Genomic DNA, 23,648 nt, shown 5'->3' with positions numbered 1-23,648 from the left:
ACGTTTGCAGTCGTATGATTTGCATCGGAGAGCGTAACGTGACATCATGTCTTGGACTAGCCAATCGCTTTGCATGATGTCAACGTTCAGGTCTCCGACGAGTACGAAGGGACTGCGTTTGAACTCAGTGCTGCATCGATGCATTGCCGTCTCGATGTTGCGCCCAGTAAGCGCAACTCGTTGAGCTTACCGGGCGGTATCATGAAAAGCTTTTTGCCTTCGCTAGACTTTTTCTGGCATCGGAAGGCGCAGCAGCCACCCATATGGCAACCAACAGCGACGTTGGTCTTGTGTGAAAAGTATTTCCATGTATTTCACAGCACAACGCGCACGGAATGACAAGTGCTTATCCATGCGCTGTGCACCAGCGAGTCCATGCTTCTAGAGCAACCGTGGCAGTTGAGAACTGTAAACCAATGCTACGGCGGACCTTCCTCCGTGCTGTAAACAAACGAACGCTGCGCGCGGCTACACGCGACAGCAGTCGGCCATTACCGACGCGGCGTCAGCCTCGGACAGGGTGGAGGAGGGAGAAAAGAGAGACGCGCGCTTTCTTCAACGTATGTCGCTACTTTACGAATTGTCAGGCGTTTCAGGTGCTTTACTGGATGGATGGATGCTATGAGCGTCCCCTTTGTAAGGAGGCAGTGACGTGTGCCACCAGGCTCGAAAGAAAAAAGAATACAAAGCAAATAAATAGTTCTCCTTATATGGCAAGTTTTATCATTACAATTCTTGCCTTAAGGAAGAAAATAATTGTTGAAGTTCCCCATTAACGGCAATAGGAAACTTCAGCGAGGAAGCTACCGTGACCAAATGGGAAGATAGCCTCGTGCGACACTCTGCTTCCCAACTCATCCTTTTGCCATCCTCTCTGCACTTCGCGTTCACTTTAACCTTACGCTGAGTTCATTCTCTCAATTACCACGGCTGATGCTCAATGCAGGAATGAGAACGAACTGACACAAGAACGAAGTGCTACATGAAAGAAATGCATCCACCAAGTGCAAGTCCCTCATGTCAATAATGACAGTGAACATTTAATGCCAGCTTTTGTGTGCCACACAGCAAACAAAAAAAAAAGGGTGGGGGGGAGGGAGAGTGCAGTTAAAACTGAGAGAAAAGACTCAGTCTTTGGAAACTTCTTCAATTTTGTGTGACCCCACATTTTCCTTTTCTGATGCGTTTGTTGAGGGTTCAGTACTGCCACCATTAGATGATGAACTGTCCGGTTCGCTCTCTGCTGCTTGTGCAACATCTGTTGAATCTTCTTTGGCGGCATCAGAGGGCTTCTTATTTTCTTCACACACTGCTTTCTCATCAGCCTTTTCTTCCTTGCCTTCAAAGTCATCCTTTGGCACATTAGCACACGGCTCCTTTGGCACCTCTGAGTCTGGCTGTGGCTTTGTCACTTCCAGGAGGTTGTACTTCCTGAATTCCAGGTAACGAGGCATCAGGGAGATGCAGCAGATGTTGTGCAACACGTCTATCATGAGCACCAGGTCTGGCTTGCGCAGTTCCCCCGTCCACAAAGGCTTGGCAGTCTTCACCACCTACAACGAACAAGCAGACAAGCTCCTTTGAGCAAGAAATTCAATCCACTGGGTTATACATAGTATAACCAGAGCTGTGAAACTGTCATTTACCCTTTTGTAGCATTTGAGTATGCTTAAGACAAAGATGATGCTCAACAGCCTGGCCAAAGAGTTCATGCTCAAAAGGTGGCCTCTTTTTTGCTCTCTCTCTTTATTCTTTTTCACTCTTTTTTTTCCTGCTCATCTATCATGCTGTACATGCTGTATCATGCTCATTTATCAAGCTCGTTAATTCAGATTTCACGGGACCTGAAAAAATGTCCAAATTAACCGAATGCCGAATTAATGAATGAACAGGAAAAACAAAATTAAAACCAAGTTGGAGAAGCATACCTTTATTTGCTGATGTTTTTTGTAATGGTCGTCTGCGTTTTCGTGCAGATTTCGCCTGACATTACAATTTTTCTTAACTCTTCCAAATGGCCAACAGCACGCAAACTTTCGGAAGTGCTCAGGCAAACGTCCTCTAATATCAAAAGCGCCTCCGAGAATTCCCGTGAGGTGCGATGAGGTCGTGGCTGCATCTCCTCACATGACTCTGTCAGAATCGTGGTCTTCCCGGGCGCCCGTGACATCATTAATAATTTCTTGATCGATCAAGAGACCAGTCGTGGCGACACAATCATCAATCGGGAAAATGGCGTTGGAGGCGCAGTGGAGCGAAGAAAGAAGACGCCAACGTTCGGTGACGCTGCGATTGCCCCCACTAGTTGATGACGATGGCGATGCCACTCAAGTTTCGGTTTCCTTCCGGTGGTGCCAGCGCTGCTTTACCACACTTTTGTGTAGTGGCAGCCGTCAGCATTTGTCCGAATTAAGCGGTGCGGAGCCGAATTCTGACGAATTAACGAAGGTTTTGTCCCATAGGTTAACATGCACTTTGGCCAGGACCAATAGAACCGTCCGAATTATCCGAATTTCCGAATTAAGGGGTGTCGAATTAACAAGCTTTTACTGTACTGTGCTCCCTTATAGGTTGTAGAAATTAGTGCCTTTGCTAACGTGAAACCACTACCTCTATTTCCTGCCTGTGCAATGGCAGTCACGTGAGTGCTTTAATGTACTGGAGTGATAAAAATGAATGTGAACAGTGTGAATAGTTAGTGTTTAGCTGTTCACATTTGTTTTCATCACATTCTTACCTTGGTGGTGATAAAAAAACGCAAGAGTCGCCCTTGAATGAATGATGGATGACTCTAAACACTGTTTCATACATCAGGTGCAACACTATGGAAACTAGTGAGACTTTTTGCAATAGATTCATTCGCACCACGAAATAAGTTAAGTAATTTTACAACCTGTAATGTGGTCTTTATCGTTTTTAGACTGAGTAATAGATGAAGATGTTTTGTGCCTTAGAAATAAACAAACTCCGTTATTTATATGATTGTCAATAGGTTGTTCTGAATCGCTTAGCGTCTATGTTTTTGTATATTGTGACTTCTCGTGATTAGCTCCGGTAGCGCACAGCTGGCACCAATTGTGAAATCAATGTTCAGAAGGACAAAATCCAAGTGCGACACGCATGGACTTGCACATTTTGATGACTGAACTTCTTGCATAGCTTCCACAGCGTTGCACCTGATGTATGAAACGGAGTATAGTGTCTTTTTAATACCAGCCAGGTTACAAGTGCTGGTAAAGAAATGTGAATATATATGAGCCTGTAGGCACCAACCTGTTTACATTTCTTCTTATAGCAGCAGTAGACTTCTATGGGGAGGCAGGGTACTGACCTGCACTATCTCCTGAAGCATCGGGTTGTGCTGAAGGCTGCTGTTGTGACGAATTTTTCCAGCGACCAAGTAAGCGACCTCGGGCGAGGCCGAGTCGTCATAGGATGCGAGCACAGTCTCCACTGTCTTCTTCATGGTGTCCAGATGTGCCTTGCAAGTTGTCTGCACAGGCAGCAGGCGCTGGATGAAGCGGCTGCGCTGTTCGTGCTTTGCCTTCAGGTCCTCAAAGATGGTTGTCACCAACCGCCCAGGGTCATCCACCTGCGCTTGTCAAGAAGAACAATCATTGTCATCATTTCCAAGCACTGCTCCTCTCAATCGTGTGCAGCATCGACTGCATTCCTGTTATTAACCCTTTGACACGCTATACGCACAATTGTGTACACCACTTGTTTTTGCCATTTGCATCAACTAGGGGCTAAGAAAGGGCGAGATATATCGAGCTCTGATGAATTGAACCTCCTGCATAATAAACTTTTCTTCATTTAATTTCATTTTGCAGTGTACTGTTGCATATGATAGCTTTGCTGAAGGCACTACCACATTCGATGAGTTGTTAGATGTGCCACTTCCTGCGAGCCATGTGAAAAGTATAAATTATTTTTTGTTCAGAATGGACATAACAAAAAAATGAACTTGTACTATATTTCTAGCCTGGGATTTCATTCTATTTATGCCAAAACAGAGCATCAACGACTTCAGGACAAATAGATATTTAATAACAATTTAATTAGGATTAGTTACTATAACACACATAAATTAACATATTATGACACTATTTTTGTTGCAAAAGACTATTGAGTGCCTTGAAATAACGTTGTATTGATGTGACACATTTACAGACAGTTTTTCATAGGCGGTGTGGCGTTTGAAAGGGTTTGGCCAATGCACATGAATTCACAGTGCTACAAAGAGGATTTGTTGATGAGGATGATCCATTTCACTGTGCTACAAAAAAAGAAGCAGCAATCAAATGAGTAAAACAATAAAAAGCACAGGTAGTGCAGGCTGCAGTGTTAAGTTGATAAAGGTGACCTGAACATCTACTGGACAGGTGCCGTATTATTAAATAGCTTAGTAGACACACCCAGCACTGGGTGTGTCCTCTCTTTTGCTCGTGTCTTTTTTTTTTTTTTTGCGTAATCATACTCAAGTAATGAAATACCAACTTGCCCAGAATGATGCTTTTAGTGAACAGCACCAGCTTTCTTGCAATCACATCACAGATCATCTTTTTCAGAATTGCACCCAAAAGATGAAGGCACTGTCTGCTCCATTATGTTAAAATTAATTTATTTAGTTAATACCGTCAACTGCAGAAGTCCAAACGCAGGAAGGCACACAAAAGATTACAAAGGCACACATATAAGTATATAATAACAAATAAAATAAGCATATTATAGCGACGGATTAAATAGAAATGAGCTTCGCACTACACATTAAACTAGGCTAACAATTGATGACACACAATGAGCAGGATAATGCCAGATGCACGGACATTATTACTCACTGTAGTCGTTACAAAGAAGTTTCCAGCCACGTCCGTTTTGACCTTCTGGAAGCGGCGAACTTTGTCTTTGGACTCCTTGAGCTCACTGAGCTCCGCAGCTATGTCATCTTCGATGGACGCTTGGGTGTCTTTCTCCTCCGGTTTCTTGAACATGGGGAAGGAGAACGCAGCACAGAAACAACAAAAGTCTTAGGCCTCGTATGTAACAAAGCACTGCACTTGACACCAACAACACCAGGGTGTCTACCAATTTAATTTTTAGAAATTCCCTGCATTTTCCAGGTTTTCCATGATGATTTTGAGTATATTCTATGACTGGTAAGCCTGCTTGAAAAACTGACTATCTGTGTACTGGAAATGAGTCCTCAAGTGGTTAAAAAAAAAAAGAACGAAAGAGAGACGGGGCAGAATTAAGGACATCTGCCACTGAATGAGCTTGACCTGGCTCGGTGAGCCTCTGCTCATAGTGCGTTCGGCCAAACCAAAATGCCTTCGAGCCAAGCCAAGGTCATGGCCATGACAAACAAGCACAATTTATTGGCGTGGGTAACATCATGCTTGGGAATTGAGATATGCTGTGTGATCTGTAGAAGCAACAGCACCCACTTTCCTTTTTTTTTAATTTTTTCTTAGCTGTGTACTGTTGCTGCAGAAAAAGGAGTGTCATTATAAGCTTTATTCAAGGGTAAAGATTGTTTTTGTGATGGTCGTGTAGACAGCCGTCAGCAGTCAGTTTCCATGACCAAGCCAGGTATTTTAGAAAATCCTATGACAATTCCCTCACTTATTTCCAGACATGCCCAAATTCCCTGACAATTCCAGGTTGCTGACACCCTGAACACCGTAACAGACAGACTGGCAAGAAGCAGCACATTACGGTAACGCCATTACTTAAAGAAAGAGAATTATTCCAGGAACTCATTTTTGTAGGGCACAGCCAAGCAAAGGTGCTCTAGTTGTAGTTTTAAATTGTAGTAGTATGGAGTGACGGGACATGAACGTTTACTAAAACAACTAGTTGCCAGCGGGATATGAAATCGCAACCTCCGCATTGTGTGCACCACATATTACCGATTGTGATACGGTGGCGGCTATTCTCCTGTCCACATTCTGTGGCATTTATGCATGTGTAATCCAAAACACTGCTCAGTGATATTCGTAATCAACCTTTAAGCCCAAATGTTATGGGTCTACATAGACATTAAATAGACACAACGCTTCACACATGATTGGAGGACTCTTGCTAAGCATGGCTGTTGTTGATTTCGCTAGCCTGCACAAAAAATGTCAAGCTGAAACTTTGGATATGTGCCAGTTATGATGTCCCTTTCCAAACCTGTGAAATTCAGGAATGCCCCCTTCGTGTAATAAAGAAGTTGACTTGAATGACTCTTCTTGCATCTACAAAGGAAAGACAAGTGCTGCCGAATGCCAGAAGTGGTATATTAAATTATCGTCTCACATTCCTTGGAAGAAGAAAAGAAAGACAATAAATGACACTAGTTAGCACTTTTAAAACCATTTATGTTTACAACAGTAAAAATTAGCAATGATAAGGTATTAAAGTCATGTGAGGCGGATAAATACGTCAAATTAGCTTCCAGTTTAAGCATAAATTGTTTTGTTGATGTCATTTCATAAATTAGTGGCACCATTTGTTGCGTGAGCTTGGGACACGACAATTGTTGCCGTTTGGTTTATTCATTGCAGATGTACAAAGCCGCAGACATCGTTTCTTTTTTTTTTTTCCTCCACCATTTTCTGGCAATTCTTTCGCAAAAAATTGGGGAGCTAAAGCCACGGGGCCGAATACTAGGTAAAAATTGCAAAAGGAAATGGCAAGGACCTCTGGCAGCACTGTTCTGAGTTTTTTTTTAGAACTTAACAGCGTACTTGTCATTATCATATAATATCGTTACTGTAATAAAAGACCCTAGAAGTTTTGCAGGAATGGTCGGAAGCGACCTGATGAATGCGCCACGTTTCAACTACAGCTTGCATTTTTATCGACTTTCTCCTTAGTTAATTAAGCACCTCCATTCAGTGCAAATACTAAAGCGAAATATCTGCTACATTATTACGTGATATGAATATTTATCAATAAGAAATATTGGGGTCGTCAAGCAATGAACCACTGAAGCCGCGCGGTAGAATCACGAAGTATGATCATATGTATGATTGAAATCAATCATAATTTAAAGTAAGAAACAAATTGTGAGCTGTGCCAAAACTACTATATGATTACAAGGCACGCCGTAGGGGAGGATCACGAATTAATTTTCACCAGCTGGGGTTCTTGAACGTACGCCCAAACCTAAGTAAGTGTCAGCATTCTGGCCTCATCGATATGCGGCCACTGTTGTTGCGAATCGAGCCTGCATCCTCGATATCATCAGCGCGAAAACTCAGCCGCTATGCCACCACAGCCGGTACGATTGCAAGTAAGGTGAAAATGCGCTCAACTTTTCACCGAGATCAATTTGAATATTCGGAAACGCGACGCTTGAAAGTGGTCGCGAGAAAATCTGTTCGCACACACGTCTGCGTTCTGTTTGTCGTCTGCTAGAAACTAATGATGCCCAGTCCATTAAATAAACGTTCAATCGAAGGCAGCGCGTCGAAGTAAACGAAACTGCGAATACTAACTTCAGGGCCCCAGATTTTGTCGGCGTATTCGTTGAGCAACTCGTAGCAGTCCTTCGCGGCCTGGAACTCGCTTCGCTCGTAGGTGACCAGAAAACCCGTCATGTCGGTTTCCAGGGTGCCCACTTTGCGCTTTTTGGCGAATGACTTGTAGTAATTCTTCTTCCGTTTCTTGCCATCACCGCTGCTCATGACTGATTTCAAACTTGGAAGTTTCTAAGCGCGAGATGACAATGAAGGGCGAAGAAAGGCCGACTCTTTTGGAGGATTTGTGTTACCGAGAAATGTGTTTGCTGACAAAGTCACGCACACACGATCGAACTGTTCAACTAATGTTAATAAATTGGTGTAGTTTAGTGCAGGTTAGCGAGGAATCCACTAAAAATCTTGTCTAGGCCGCCTAACCACGCTTACTTGCCGCGAATGCGATGGAGCAGACAACACAGCTTGGCTTGGATTTCATCGTGTGGATATAAATGCATAGAGTAATATAAAAAAGTCTGTTACTCTATGATAAATGTTTGTGGTTTAGCCACCGGTCTACGGGCCAACTTTGGCCATACCGAGACAATCCACAAGCCTCATTCTTTTTTGTCGAAACGAGGCAATCGTGCATGTGTATTCCATTCAGTCAGTCAGATTTGTCAATTTGCCAAATGTCAGCTTCCCTGGTGCGGAGGGCTCTAAACTTGTTCAATGATTTGGAAGAAGGTAACGTGCTGCAATTGACTGATATGTTATGAAGTTTGTGGCACGGGATGTAGGACAATGCCAGTGCTTTGAACTTGTCGCGATTTCTGCGAGTGTACTAGAAGTACACAGTATGAAACTTTTATCAAGCCACAGTGTCCAGATTTTAAGTACGGCGTTGCTGTTAACGTACTCATTTAACGTACCCAGGCAGCCTTGATCGTCAAAGTTAAGCGGCGTTATGCATGTAAGACATCTGCTAGGAGCTTAAAGGCCAACTCCGGCGATTTTTCGAGGTCAATGGATCTCAATGAAATTCGCTGGGTACGTTCCTTTGAACGTTTCCGTCGTTTATGCCAAATTACAGGCTTGAGACATGCGCAGATTGTTTGCAAATGAATTTTAAAGATTGTCTGCAAACGCCCTCCTGGCTTCCCACAATTATTGGCAACATTGCGTCTGTGACGTCTGTATTGGTAAGGCAGCGGAAGTGACGCAGCCGAGGGCACCGCTAACTTCGGCGCTTCGGCCGCTACAGCGAGCGTCTGCTGTGCACAAGGCGACAGACAGCGTTGGTTTGGCCGGCGCTTCGCTGGTCGTCCCGACTGTCACAGTTTTCATACTCCGCGCCGGCGTGACCGGCATGCCTTGCACGACTTCCGGTTCGTTCGTAACAACGTCTACGTCATACGTAGACAGTACACTCGGTTGGGTTTCGGTTTCGGTGTTGCGCTTTTTTGCTTATTTAAAATTATTCTCCAATTTCCCGAGTATTTCTGCTATCGGGCCCGTAACAGGAGCGTCTCAGGAACATAAAAGCACCATTACTTTGACATGGCCAAAAAATCGCCGGAGTTGGCCTTTAAGGCCAGCGGGTAGTTGAGACGGTGGTAACTCTTGTAAGCACGCGTGTTTTGAACGAACTGTTTTGTCATTTATTTGAAGCCGAACTTGTTTGAATGCAGTTCGCGAGAACCAGAAATCGAAGAAGAAATGCAGGGAAAGACGCCCACAGGCGGGATCAACTCTTCACGGCACGAAAAAACAACCCCTGAAACGTCAAGGCGCGGTGCGCCGGAAAGCATTGCCCAGTGAAGAAAAGCGGACCCGAGCGATCATCGGTAATTTTATTTTATTCTTTCCGACGTGTTGCACTCTTGTACACCTTAAGGAAAAAGGTTAACTGATTACGATAGCCTCCTTCAAAAATCTGATTGATTACAGTTGCCAATAACTGCCCAAGAAACTTATCATATGAAATATTGAAAAGTAATCGATTAGTACTACTTCTAACATTTATTAATGTACAAATAGCACATTTAAGAGACTGAGCTCGTCTGGCTACTTTTCACAGCATCCTCTGCGGCCCTTCACACCTCGTTTAACTTTAGCAACAATTGCTCTTTAAAAAATTCTTCAATTATCATCAACTCGTTTGCCGTTGTAAACATTGGCTGTGACACCGAAAACTCGCCAAGTGAGCATGCTAGAGGGAAGGTCGGTGTTGAGCAAACGAACACCTTATGCACAAGGTTGTGGTTACATTGCTGTGATGCCTGCGTCTCGGTCCTTTATCAAATGAAGTACTTTACAGTTGCTGTAGGGCTTGGAAGCTGTCACTAGGACCTAAGGAAATGTGAAGTGGCCATCACTGTTGAACCAAATCTGCGCTGGTTCAGCTGGTCGAGTACAACTTTAGAAGGCAGTGGCATTTCCTTCTCAAAGGCGGATGAACGCAAGCCTGTACCAACGGGCGCGCACTCGGGACTGACGTCATGAGCGGGACGGCCGGGGGCTCCGCCTTCTGAGAACATCGGCGTGTGCATGAGCAGGACTATTTCTTTAGTCGCGGAGGCGATCGGCTGCCGCGCTTCGGTCGTCTGGGTGGTGCCTCTCCTGCCTTCTTAAGTTGTATCCGACTATAGTGAAGCATTAATATTAGAATCGAAACAAGTACAGACTGCCTGGGCTTGCCTGTCGAAACGGGCGCAATAACGAGGCCGGACAGCCTGTACATTACGCGTAATGCGATGGTCGTATTGTAAAAATTGTGTGTGCTGCACGTGGTTGTATAGCATTTAACGTCTTCAGTAAAGCTTGACTTTACATAGGGACGTGTGGTGCAAAGTATTTGAAAGTAGCATAGCGCAGCTAAAATTGAAAACAGTACATGAAACATGCAATGCCATGTCTATTCTACATTTTGTTTGTCCCGCTGGTTTTCATGTATTTTTGTTTTTATTGTGTGCAGAGGAACTAAAGCAGGTGCAAGAGGCAGACCACACAGAGGAAAATGTCAAGGCTCTCAAGAAGCTGTCACAGACCTGTAGTAGGGTTATCAACAAGGTATTGCACAACGCCATGCCCTTTTATGCTTTCGTTCTGTGTCCTCCTAAGCATAAGATTCCTGAAGTTACTGTAAATAAGCAGATGTAGAGTGCAGCTTAGTTTTAACCTTATAAAGCTTATGTGAGACTCTTTGCAAACAGAATCAATTTTTTGTGAATAGTGAGCCTGACCGTCACAAAACTGTAGAACACCTGTAGAATGAAAACAAATTTTACCCTTATTTTGATCACATAGACTGTAGGTGCAAAAGAGATTAAGTAAGAACTTTATTAGTTTAGTAACTGGTTTCTTTACTGAACTATCCGCTACTAAAATATCTCCAGCTGCCAAGAATGCAATCTGGGCTATGTTTTAATTTTATCTACTGTAAGCAAGCATAATTCAGGCATTGTACTCAGTGTATCAATATACTAGGCACTATGGGTTCTGAATATTGGAACCTGTACCAGTGTAGTCATTGATGAATAAAGGTAGTTGTCACGAGGCGATGTTTTTTAAATCTCTAGTTACGTTGGCACAATTTTTTTTTTTTTTTTGCCATTTCTTATTGCACAAAAGGGGTTGGTGATTACTATTGCAGCTGCGCATGATAAAGTGAAAATGTGCATTTAGTGGTTATCGATCCTCTATTTTAAAGCTGTTAGTATGATGGTAGGGTAGTAGCCAAGCTCATAGACACATGTAGCATGGAATGGAATGTATGACGAATGCTTGCTATTAGTCAGTTTTATCTTTGAGCTGTGTTTTACAGCAATCGTAACACTATTGCGTAAGCTTTTCCCACGCTTCGATCTTCCAAGTCAAGTCTTTTTTTAGGATCACTACCATAGCATCAATCAGCCTACCTGCATGAATTTGGAAGAGCTGTTCATGAGTGCGCTCAACTCTGCTTCACCTTGTTTCAGGCTGGCTTGCATTCCATGATGCAGAAGGCAAATGCCGATGTGCCAATGCAAGATGACGACAGACCTACTGCTTTCACCGATGAAGACTTTCGTCGTTTTGAGGAAGAATACCACATATCTTAACAGAGTTGTCATTAAATGTTTTTGTTTTATGTGGGTTGCAGTGTCCATTAAAAAGTGCCTGTCATATTTAGAGTAATGAACATTTCGTATAGCAATTACAGTTCATTTTCATTGTAATATCGTTAAGTCCACTGTTTCAATATTCCCAAAGCCTTTTCATTGTTACACGGAAGAGCGATTATTCACACCGCTGTCAGGCATGCAGATTTAGTTACGTTGAGCACAAGTGCACTTCTCATTCACTAGCTGTCAGAGAGAGAGGAAAACGTTTATTAGGTAGCCAGTAAGTGAATGTGGGAGGGTCCTTTATTCCAGGAACCCTCTGTCAGACAAAAAAAAAAATGCTTCCCAGAGAGTGCATTCGTTGAAATCCCATTGCAAGATGTGCGGCCCACCAACCACAATGCTTGGAAACGCAGGATTGCTTGCCTCTTTCACATAAGCATGTCTGCACTATTTGCAATGGATACATATTTTTGTGTGTGTGAGAATGAGCCAGTGATACCAAACCCAGTCTTCCAGTCGCCGATGATTGGCCATACTCGGCAATTTTCTATTTTTTCTAGTGGAAGCTGTTGACGTGATTTTGCAAATGGTGCCAAAATTAAGAAGTATATAACATGCTGGCTGATAGAAAAATGTGTCAAGTCAAATGATACTTTACTGTGTAGGAGTGCACCTCCAAGGTTACACTTGCTGTGGTGAAGTGTATTAGTAGCAGTATTGTTAGGCTGCGTGACTGCATATTAGTACAGTAGAACCCCGCTGTTACGTTCCTCACTGCTGCGTTTTCCCGGCTGTTACGTCGTTTTCCGCCGGTCCCGGCATAGCTCCCATAGGATACAATGTATTGGGAACCCCGCTGTTACATCGTAACTGTCGGACCGTTCCCGTATGATACGTCGCGAAGTGCGCTCGGAGCCGACCGAGTGACTACCAAAGAGAGCCGCCATGGTGCATTTTCACGCAGCTTGGCCTCGTTTGACCGTAATATTAGCCGCATGAGAGGCGCAAGCAACAGAATCTTTCAATTGATGCAAACAAAAGCATGGCCTTCGAGATTCAAATTGCAAAGATGGCGTCTATGACGTCACTGCTCGCGAAAGCAAGGCCTTCGAGAGTGGCATTTACTATTGACAAAAGCATAGCCTTTGAGATTTGTATTGCACAAATATGGCGTGTATGACGTAATTGCATGCGAAAGCAAGGCCTTCGAGATTGGCATTCACTTCTGCCATCGCGTTGGCGTAGACTCATCATCATCGTTATTTGTCGGAGAGCGGGAGGAGTTCGAGCTGGTTGGAGCTCGCACGGTCGTGCGTGCGGTTCGCGGTCGGACTCGCCGCGCCGGTCGTGATTGTGTGTGCTTAGTTCTTTCATGCCTACAGCTGTTCGTGTTAAAAAAATCACATACGTTGATTACATTTCTGTGGATGAGGCCGTCCTAAGCTCCGCGTTTCTATCCATCGACTAGATCGCGGCTGAGCGCGCCAATTTTCGTGCTGCTCGTAAGAATTGAAATAAAATTCTGTACCACTAAATATTTTGCCGTTTTTCCTGTTTTTCGGCTCTTACGTTTCCCGTCTCTTACGTTTATTTCCTACGGTCCCTTCAAAAACGTATCAGCGGGGTTCTACTGTATTTCTATTCCAGGAAGCCATGCATCTTTTCTATCCGTGCATCTTTTCTATCATGTATGCCATATGCCTCACCAGAGGAAGGAAAAGGGAAACTGGTAGTACTTTGTATGTATGAAACTTTTTTTTTTCTGGTGCTGGTGAGGATGAGCGGACACCAGTTGTATGCGAGTACAGAGCCTGTGGAGGTGAGTGAGAATCTGCTGACTGGAATAGACGAGACACCTGTTCAATATTGCTTTAGTAACATTTCTTGTTTGATGCCTTCTCATCGATCGAAGTTACCAAGGTGTACAGGCTTGTAGACACATGAAAGAGCACACATTGCGACGCTTCACAACTTTATTTTGTCTTCTGAAAGAGGAAGCATCGATGTTAGCACGGCTGCTCTGGCAACAATCTTTTGTCCACACACTGCATACACATTTGCACAGCACATACCAATATGAAAAATGACAAGCGAGTAACCACAAAGTCGGTGCCACAAACAGCAAAGCGTTCACATGGAGAATGTGGGCAGCTTGCTGCTTCCAACGGAACTGCCCGGCTGATCGTCGTCTTGCTGTCCCGAACACTGAAAATGGAGTAACCAGTTCGCTGAGTTACAAATGCCACAAAAAAAGGCTACGAAGTTATTCTGACCACTTCAACATTTTTAAAGAGACCATTAGCACGTTTGCCGGTGTGCTACATTAGCACACCGGCAAACGTAAAACTGGTTTTGCAAATACCGGTAGTCGAAACACTGTTGGCACCGCTTTTAGCACGGGTAGCATGCTGCAACTCATATTGGGCACGTCTGTACATCACAGGTAAACACAAATGAAATCCCACGCAATCCAACAACTACAGGAATGCCCAGTACTACAAAAAAACAACAGCTGTCTCACCTTTTGAATATACTTGGGGTCTGTGGCTATGTCCTGATCCATCTGCTTCAATTTATCGTTGAGCTGAATAAACTTTCTCATCTGAAAAAAAGTCGAGATCAGCAAGAAATGAGAAAGACAAGACCTCTTCCACTTCGTCTTTGTCAAGGTGCAAGGATACAAGCTAGCCCTGTTCTCTGTATTCCTCTGCACTGCAAGAACATGTTGGTGCAATATCATGGAACATTTGCCAGTGCAACGCATGTTCCATAATCACATTGCTAGCACCACTTCACACCATTATGTCAGCATCTCTCCGAAAGTGAACATTAAGAAGCAGTAACCCAGTGCACATGTAACCGAGCGAAGCTGATAGTAGGCTATCGCAAATGTTTTGGCAACATGGCCGGCAGCAACAGCATCATTATTCACACTTGTCACATGGTTGGGACGGTGAAGAATGCTGCAGCAAGACTGGGAAATATGGAGCTCTTTATTTGGGCGAACTTATGACTAAAAAATGAAAATTCAAAATACAAGTGATACACGCTGCACACTGATAGCAGCGAGAAGTCGTCAGCCATCGAGTAATCTGATCATCGGTGGAATGCGTCGCCTTTTATACATCAGTCATCGAACCTTCTAGCATTATTGCTAGTGCTCGTGTAAGCTCTCGAATAAACTTGGCTATTTGCGTCCGGCGCGTAATCTTAACAGAATGATCTCAAACAATAGTGAAGCTTCTCAGACATTATGGCGCGGTCTGCGTCAAATGTTGCTAACAGTCTGTGGGTTAAACCCGAATACATCAAAACAAAGCAATAAACACGCGTGGCAGAATATGGCTAGTAATATTAACGATGGTACTACCGATTGCACTATTGATAGTTTCAAAAGAACTATCGATGCTATCAATAGTCAATTTACCGATAGTTCTGCATCACTACTTTAGAGTCCATTACCTAGTGTTTTTAATGAAAACTATTGGTGTATTTTGAATTAAATTTGTAATACAACAAATTACAAAATGGTGCGATGCAATTTGTTATGCACACGCTGCTTACCTCCTCCTCGAGCCTCTTGAACATAAGTGGTGTGTTGTACTTCTCTGGGTTGTCCACAAACACCACCATGCCATCTTTCTGATTAATTGATGCAAATATTTCCTCGTCTTCAATCTAAACAGATGCGAATAACAGGATGTTAGTCTGAAGGTGGCAGCACAACCATGTTTCAGCTACACATGCTTGAAAGTCTCTCCCAACTACCAAATGAACTGCTCTAATCACAAAATGCATAATACACCTAACATGTCATGTTTGATACATTAAATTTCATCCTTCAAAAAGCTTATTTAGGCACGGGGATTATAACACATAAGTCACAAATCTTTTTTAGATGATGGAGCAATGCTATAGTAGTGAATAGCTCAGTAAACCAATCACAAATGAATTGGTTGCAATGTTAATGAATTTCTAACTAAACAAACATACTTTTCCGTCCAGGTGTACTTTTTATGATCAGAAATAAGATAAGAAATCGTTTTAATTTTCCTTGATGTGGAATGGCTTTCCGCAGTTATACATAAACTCAATGCTTAAGCCGGAAACAAGTTCAGTGATTTTCCTGACTACAAGTTAAAGGCAGACCAAAGGAAAAGGCAACCTTTAAACACAATTATTTCATAACTATTTTCATTACCTTCAAGTTGATTATTAGAAGGAAAAATGGTGGTCAGTTTCATTTTTTGGATTTTTGCACCAAAACCTCAGCTCCTGCTGGTCAGTGCACTGTCATATATTTCAAATTTTTTTATTTGGGCCACACTGGCTCAATGACCACAACAAAACTTTCCATTATTTCGAGACAAACACCAGAAAAAGAACAATTAAGAAAAAAAAAAAGGTTGCAGACATGAGGTATGAAATGGTGTCGTCCAATAAGCAGCATCACAAGGAAAAACAATTTTCCTGCTATAATATTTTTATATCAACTCACGCAGGAAAGACCTGCTGCACATTTACAAAACTAACCAGTGACCAATAGACAGAAAAAAATAATGTGTCAATCTCAAGAATGTGCTAAGCACAGAAGCTGCGCTTCTGGAATAATTTTTACAGATAAGAAAGAATACGTGCCATGTTCAGTATGTGCCTTTCTGCGTCCCCAGTTCCTGACAGTTGCACTCTGCTTGCCATGTCTGTCAAAGACAGCGTCAGAAATGTCTGCAAAAAAGAAAAAAAAATGTTGACACAAAAGCGTATGAAATGTTCTGCATATTCCAAGTGTGGCCACTAGGACTGTTTGTGGAAAGCCAGCATCTGTTGCATGTCTAGGAAGGCTTTTGTTCAGCAAAGCTTACCTGCCGACCAACCATACCATTCGAAGCTGAGATCACAATAATGACACTCATAACTGAGCTGCAGTACTTTCGGAAATTATGTGGACTACTGCATCGTAGATTACAGCCCTTACAATAGCACATATAAAACCAAAGGTGATTACATATCATAAAGCAATAAAACATCTATGGTAATCAAGTGACAATCTTATCACTGACTGTCAGATTTTAAATTTTACAACCGCAACAATAATCTGCTCAGGACCACCTTTGCATAAATGTACATGTTAATTAAATCCACAAACAACAAAGCTTAACAACAATTTCGTGCGCGTCTAGAATTTGACAACGAAAAAGGTTACCTTGGTCAACCTCTGAATGTTTTTCTTGTAAAGTGAAGCCAGGCACTGCTTTGTCAGACCTGTGTTGTTATCCTGGCGGAAAACGTGAAAACTTAAGTAAATAAAAAATAAGAGCCTATACACACTCTGATGTCTAAGCAATGAAATACAGTCGATAATAATTGTTGGAGTTTAATGTCCCAAAACCAAGATTTGATTATGCGGGACGCTGTAGTGGAGGGCTCTGGAAATTTTGACCAGCGTGCACCTAAATCTAAGCACACGGGGAAATACAGTCGAACCCTGATATAACAAAGTAAATGAAGGATACTCTTGTCATTAATACAGTGTCATGAATATTCGTTTATAACGAATTTCCAGACATAAAGAAACGGCAGAAATGAGACTTTGTTGTAATGAGGTTTGACTTTATGTGCAATTTAATGAATGGTCACTGAAATAGCAAAAAATCTAATGCATAAAGACACAATATAATAATGAATAGACCTTAAAAAAACGTTGTTTTTGCTTAACAGTCACTCATGACTCTTAGCGCACAACAGTGGCACACTACTGAAACATTCAGCTACTAGGTTCCATGATGCTGTATTCCACCAGATCTGTGTTCTGACTAGGCCACATTACTTACAAATTTCTGCAATAACACTGTGGCAAGTTTTGGCATAACACAATTTTGACAGCGAGCATAGTACGAAATAAACTGTTTACAGCTGCATTAGCTTTGCTAAATACCACCACGAGCAACTTTTGTGGATTCAGTAGGTCCTCTTACCCGAGAAAAAGTCTCGGCATGCTTGGTGAGGACAGCCCTGACTTCATCCGGGTTATTGGAAGTGTAAGCTGAAGCGAGGTCCAGGTAAGGTTGGCTCAATGGCTGAAACAAAAGAAAGAGCCGTGTACAATACTGTACTGTTCACAGTACAACCTCTGCTGCTTGAGCTTTCTGCTCACATCCTTGAAGCAAGCAAGTCCTAGCATTTAGCAAGGGACACTGAGCCTCATTTCAACAGTGAAATTATCAGCCACTTGCTGAGACAGGTCCACTTTCTTTTACCACATACACATTTAAAGGTAGACATGGATTGCTGAAATAGTAGAGCTGTGCGAATAGCAAAATTTTGGGTGCAAAGCGATTTCGAATAATAAAGATTGAGTGCGAATCGAATTGAATAATTTTCGAATAATTTTCGAATATTTCTCAAACATTTTTCAAATAATTCGAAGTGAAATCACAGAAAAAGTTGCAGAGAATCCCTAAGAATGTTCTTGTGAGATGGCAACATGAAAGTGTTTCTTTTCGCTAGGTTGATGAAGCGCTGATGGGGCCATATTTCACAGTTGTCTTTCTTATCAAGAATGAGGCAATGTAGAGGCCGAACTGTATTTGGTGCAGCCAAAGTGTTGCCGACAACACTTTACACGTGATAGGCAGAGATGCCATTTCCTCAGCCTCTCCTCCTCTTTCAACTTCTATGGAAGGCCAACTGATGTGGCGGACAAGCGTGTGCTCCCTTCAAGTCCGGAGTTCCAAATCTGCCTCGTAGACGTCGATATATAAGAACATCTGAAATTTTGGATGCTAAAAAGCTTCGGCGTCCGATTTTTCGGACTTCCTGCCCAAAGTTCAGGTCCAAAACAGCATTAATTGAGCCCCCAACTCTGCCACATCTTTCATCTCCATATTGGAACCAGCATTTTCTTGAGTTAATACATTTGCGACCGTAGCGGAGCTTGAGAGGCAGCTTTGCCGCAATACGGGGGTGTGATGAGGTGAAGCATATTGAAAATCTAGGGACTACTTCCAAACGGACGTTGACTGTCTCTCGCCCAAATTCGACCGTAACGGAACTTGAAAGGCAGCTTTGCCGCAATACGGTGTTGTGATGAGGTGAAGCATATTGAAAATCTAGGGACCACTTTCAATTGGACTTTGTCTCTTGGTCAAATTCGACCGTAACGGAGCTTGAAAGGCAGCTTTGCCGCAATACAAGAGTGTAATGAGGCGAAGCATATTGAAAATCTGAAGGGGTCGCTTTCAACCGGACGTTGACTGCATTTGTCTTTGGGAAGTTCGAATAGTTTGAATAGCAAAATTTCAGTGCAAATCGCATCGAATAGCAAACACTATTCGAAAAATATTCGAAATTTCGAATATTCGCACACCCCTATGAAATAGTGTTCCAGAAACCTTACAGTGCTTCTTTCGTGTCAAGAAAATGCTTAGTTTGAAAGATAGTCATCATTTAGTACTCCACATACCATTAGTGCAATTCAAGCGCTAAATGTACGTTGCATTCAGTGAAACATGTCGGCATTTATGCATGTGACATGTTACGTTCCATCACTATCACTGCTGCTTGCATAAGTTCCAGAATAAGCTCAACTGCTTCCATTGTGCGCACAACCTTATTGGAAAATTCTAAAATGGTCATGAAGGTTCCCATACACACTGCAAGACCTGCACCAAGTGACAACACTTATAGTTTTAGCCAGTGACACATGATCATAATGAATACAAACTCATGTATCAATATGATGTCAGACTATTTGTCTGGATAGGCTTATCACTAAAAAATGCCTAAGGCATGCTGGTGATGAACCCCGATGCATGCAGATTATGCAGAAAGAGAGTGCTTACCCTGATAAACCTGGTGACCACCTGAGAAGTGTATTTGGGCAAAGTGGGGACCTGTGTGAGTTTCACATCAATAAAACACAATCAAAATATTAGGGACCCTAAGCCTGCACCATGGCTAATATTGAAACATGCAGCCGAGGCACAAAATCGCAGTCATCATCACTTTAGGTGCATTGCAAGGCAAAAGCTTGTCCCAGTGTGGCTCAATTATACATGCGCCAAATTACACCCACGTCACAGCCGACAATATAAATAAATAATATCAGGATTCTCCGGATGTAACAGAAATAACTAAAAATACAAATCTTCAGGATTTTCAGACTGTAATAAAACAAAGTGTTTCTATTCATACAAGAAAAGGCAGGCTACAACAAAATTTAACTTTGGTTATAAATGAGTAGTAATACATACTACTACCAAACTAATTATGGTGATGCTGCAGGTTTTGTAATATAACAGTTTTAAATTTCACCATAGCAGATGACATGCATTGGGCAGTTGGTGGATGTGATGTAAATCCCACAAATTGCCTCCGAGATTTTTAATGCACTGTGGGCTCCACCAGGTCACCGTGGTCACTCTGAGGTCACCGTGACAAGCTGCGGTGGTTCTCAACATTCTAGGCACTAACTACATCACACTCTGCAAACAGTAATGGTACTGCATTTTTTTTCCAGGTGATCTAAAAAATGACAATTTTCGAAATTATACTGTTGAGTTGCAGTTCGACACCCATGTTAATGGTTTGCATTATTTTACACTCTTATATGTCTCAATAGAAACACAATGGAAACGAAAATCGGCAATCAGATAGCCCATCAGTAAATCCCAAGCAAATCTTAGCAGGCTTTTCATGAAGTATCGAATTCATCTTTCTGACATAAAACATTGCATGGAAAACTCTACGTATCTATTTTCACGTGGTCCAAAATTTCATTGTAGGTAGCCCTTGATAAGTGAAGATTTAAAAAATACTATGCATCCGTCCTATTAGCGTATCTCTCGCCTAAGCAGTTCACCATCCATAAGTCAAGGCATGCACAATATAACACCACAATGTAACTTGCCTTTCCATACAGGATCAGTGCCAACAGAATGTATTTCTTGTACGCTTCGAGCATAATGTGACTGACTGCCATGCTGGTTGTGGTGATGGCCTGGAAATGGAAGTGTGGTCGCTCATGCTAGGCACAGATATCCTCTTTCCTCACAATCCACATAACCAACTACAGATTGCGTCGTGTATAAGCTTGTAATATCCATAGAAACAGAAAGGCTATGGAACAGTGAAATTGCAATCGAACTAAAAGAACACTCAACTACTGCACGTGCATTGTTCTAATGTTTTAATGTAAATGCAAACATTTAGAACCGTTACACCACGGTTGATTCATGTTTGCATAACAAGCTAGCGTAGGTCGGGAATGAGCATACACTTAAATGTTGTACATCATTGAATGCCCTATGGGGCACAAGCGTTTTTAAGCCATTCATCAAAATGGCCTTTTGTTTGTAGTTCTGACACCATGCAATCGTGGCGGATAAATTGAACTGAGCATTTCTTCCTTCAGCGCTAGTGTTACCCGCTTAACAAAAGGAACTGAAAACGGTGTCACAAGACATCAAGCGTCAAGCAACATGTTACCTTCATAAAATGTAATAAGATTATACATATAAATTGGCTAGTGTTGTTATCTTATTACATTGATAATGTGCTGCATTAGATTTTCCATGCAGTATTTTCAATAAAATGGCACCAATAACTGCAGAAACAGATATGCTCATCTAAATTGCACAGACTAGACGACTAACTTACCACTTCAAAAAAGTAGAGAGCACGTTCGTAGTTCTTTAAGGCTGCATATATCATCCCACCGTAGTAGTAATACAGCAAGAAGTGCTTTGCATCGTACTGGTCATTCTGTAAATGGTTAATTTTGGATAAGTTACTGAAGCAAAGTAAAACACAGGCAGACAATACTGAGGATCGAAATTTATATTCGGTGAGCCCACCTCTCGACTGATGTCTGTTATGTCGACATCAAGGAACTGGAGAGCTGGCTTCAGGCACTTGGCAAGAAGGCAGAGCTGTTGAAAAAATACATATTTAATCAGACATCCACCTGTACGTACATAAAAACTCAACCGTGCACATCACAAGGTGCACTGCACATCATTTCATTTCAATATCGGGTGCGTTATATAACACTGCAAGGTACAGGGTCGTCCACATCTCAGGTGAACACCCCATTAGCATTCAAGACCTCACAGAAGCTGATGTCTAATACATATTTAGGAAAATTATTGTAGCGTTTGTGGGCACCATGATTAGACGTCATATAACGTACATTTTCCTCATGAAGTAGAATAAACATTCTAGTTTTTAAGGGAAAAGCCTTAGATGCCTCATAAAACGTGAAAATTGACCGTCGGTGTTGGCGGCGGGAACAGAAGTGATGCAAAAAATTATAATCACGTGATGACATCACCACATGATGTCACAGATCGCCAAAATTTGTGACGCCATCATGATGTCACATGATCACATCACATGACATTGTTGCTTGGTCAAAGGTGGGCCGATCACTGAGGCAGTGCAAAACCAGGTGAGGTGCAGAAAGCTTTCGGAGGGGGGAAGGAGACAACAGAACTGACAGCTGGGCTAGTTGGTCTTGATTCATAATGTATTGAATGTACAGCGCAAAATACAGGACGAAAGACAAGGAAGCACACATGGACAGCACTGACTCTCAACTGAAAGTTTATTGCACACGATACAGACATGAACGTGTACCCGCACGTGCAAAGAAAGTTGATTATGAGCAAAAGAAAAGAACACAAGAAGTACAACAATCTATTTACTGTCTGTGCGTGATATTCAGGAATTCTGGAAAGGATCAATACATCGACTGAGAAGATAGAGAAGATGATGGCTCTCGCCTTCGAGTCACCTTGGGCAAACGCATAACGGACCCTGTGAATATTTGAATGCTAGTGAGGTGCTCACCTGAGATGTGATCGACCCTGTACAAGTCAGTAGAAACTTTCGACAACTGTATGTTTCCCATACTTCCCGACAGTGACGCACACTACTCCAACACACCGTGATTGTATTCATCTCGAATTTCCCGCCTTAATGTATGTTCACCTATTATAAAAATAAAGAATTCTAACAACGTGTTCATAAGTTTATCAGCAAACTAGGCAGCACAGAGGGTTACACAGATGTGAAACAAATTGTTATACAGACGTTTTTTTTTCATTTTTCGCTTTTTAGTTCTTCACTCAGTACGTTATGGTAATATTGTCGCTTGCCTGGCATAGGTCAGCATGGATTGATGTCAGCTGTGACGGCAGCAATTGGATCTTAGTGATGGCACAGGCGAGGAGCTGGATTCCACGCATTGGCTGCACATGGATTGAGGCAGATTCATTTGACACTCTTTGACAAAACGCGACGCAAGCGTACGTGCTTACCTGTTGCCTTTCGACGAGGGACTGCGTAAGGAGATGACAAAGCTCCGCAACTGAAACCAAATTTCAACGGTGAGTGTGACGTTCCCGCTAATCTACGAGGCGCATACGCGAGTCAAGCGAACTCACATGTGTCCGTCGCGCACCGGACTTGTTCACCGTTACAACCTAGAATGAACTCCTGAACTTGCGCATAGAGCACCTCAAAGTCAGCGGCGTTGATTACACTGAACTTGACACAGCTGCGAGAGAGCAATGTTATCCTCACTAGGCGATTTCTTGGATAAATAGCAACGCTCTTTTACTTACAGAATTGCCAGAACTCCCAACGAGTGCTTCTGAAGATCTAACGTCGCTAAGACGTCTTCCAAGTGGGACGCGTTTCGCACTAGCATATCGCTGCTCTTGCTTATAAATGTATACAGTTGGGAGAAGCTCCCTGAAATAAAGATTGACATAAATGCATTAGGACATCGTCAGCAAGCACTTCGCCAGGAAACGAAAGATTCGCAAAGCTCTGACTGCAGTCAAAAGACGCAGCGGACTTACCGCTAGATGACATATTTTGGACGTTCACCACAAACTGCTCAAGAGGCGTAGTCATTTTGAAGCGATTTTCAGTGCGTTGCTGGATGAAATTCAAGCACCAGCATCAACAAAGCCCGATGCGGGACAACAACAAGACCCTCCACATAAGTTCACAATCCATTCACATGCAGCAGTTCATGACAACTATGGAGAGCTAGATGGATAAGCAAGAAGGCAAATACAGCACC

The 23,648-nt window shown here is 42.6% G+C and overlaps 3 protein-coding genes across 3 annotated transcripts; 1 reads left to right on the top strand and 2 right to left on the bottom strand.

The window, feature by feature from the left end:
* Positions 1 to 1,026: 1,026 nt before the first annotated feature.
* Positions 1,027 to 7,930, bottom strand: LOC119400486 (THUMP domain-containing protein 1). The gene is made up of 4 exons (XM_037667544.2): positions 7,488 to 7,930; positions 4,842 to 4,985; positions 3,332 to 3,592; positions 1,027 to 1,553 (listed from the first exon to the last, which is right to left on the bottom strand). The coding sequence occupies exons 1-4, from the start codon at positions 7,674 to 7,676 to the stop codon at positions 1,128 to 1,130; spliced, it is 1,020 nt and encodes a 339-aa protein (XP_037523472.1). The 5' UTR covers positions 7,677 to 7,930; the 3' UTR covers positions 1,027 to 1,127.
* Positions 7,931 to 8,062: 132 nt separating this feature from the next.
* LOC119400485 (active regulator of SIRT1-like) lies at positions 8,063 to 11,578 on the top strand. The gene is made up of 4 exons (XM_037667543.2): positions 8,063 to 8,195; positions 9,140 to 9,295; positions 10,426 to 10,520; positions 11,429 to 11,578. The coding sequence occupies exons 1-4, from the start codon at positions 8,099 to 8,101 to the stop codon at positions 11,549 to 11,551; spliced, it is 471 nt and encodes a 156-aa protein (XP_037523471.1). The 5' UTR covers positions 8,063 to 8,098; the 3' UTR covers positions 11,552 to 11,578.
* A 1,934-nt stretch (positions 11,579 to 13,512) lies between these two features.
* Positions 13,513 to 23,643, bottom strand: LOC119400484 (COP9 signalosome complex subunit 3-like). The gene is made up of 15 exons (XM_037667542.1): positions 23,422 to 23,643; positions 23,182 to 23,311; positions 23,002 to 23,114; positions 22,876 to 22,925; positions 22,714 to 22,806; positions 21,412 to 21,486; positions 21,215 to 21,319; positions 20,466 to 20,555; positions 19,399 to 19,449; positions 17,533 to 17,634; positions 16,761 to 16,832; positions 16,196 to 16,282; positions 15,122 to 15,235; positions 14,079 to 14,159; positions 13,513 to 13,762 (listed from the first exon to the last, which is right to left on the bottom strand). The coding sequence occupies exons 1-15, from the start codon at positions 23,474 to 23,476 to the stop codon at positions 13,688 to 13,690; spliced, it is 1,293 nt and encodes a 430-aa protein (XP_037523470.1). The 5' UTR covers positions 23,477 to 23,643; the 3' UTR covers positions 13,513 to 13,687.
* Positions 23,644 to 23,648: the final 5 nt, after the last annotated feature.

This window comes from Rhipicephalus sanguineus, chromosome 7 (genome assembly GCF_013339695.2).
Source record: "Rhipicephalus sanguineus isolate Rsan-2018 chromosome 7, BIME_Rsan_1.4, whole genome shotgun sequence".
Taxonomy (NCBI): domain Eukaryota; kingdom Metazoa; phylum Arthropoda; class Arachnida; order Ixodida; family Ixodidae; genus Rhipicephalus; species Rhipicephalus sanguineus.
This window is presented reverse-complemented; position numbering and strand designations above follow the sequence as displayed.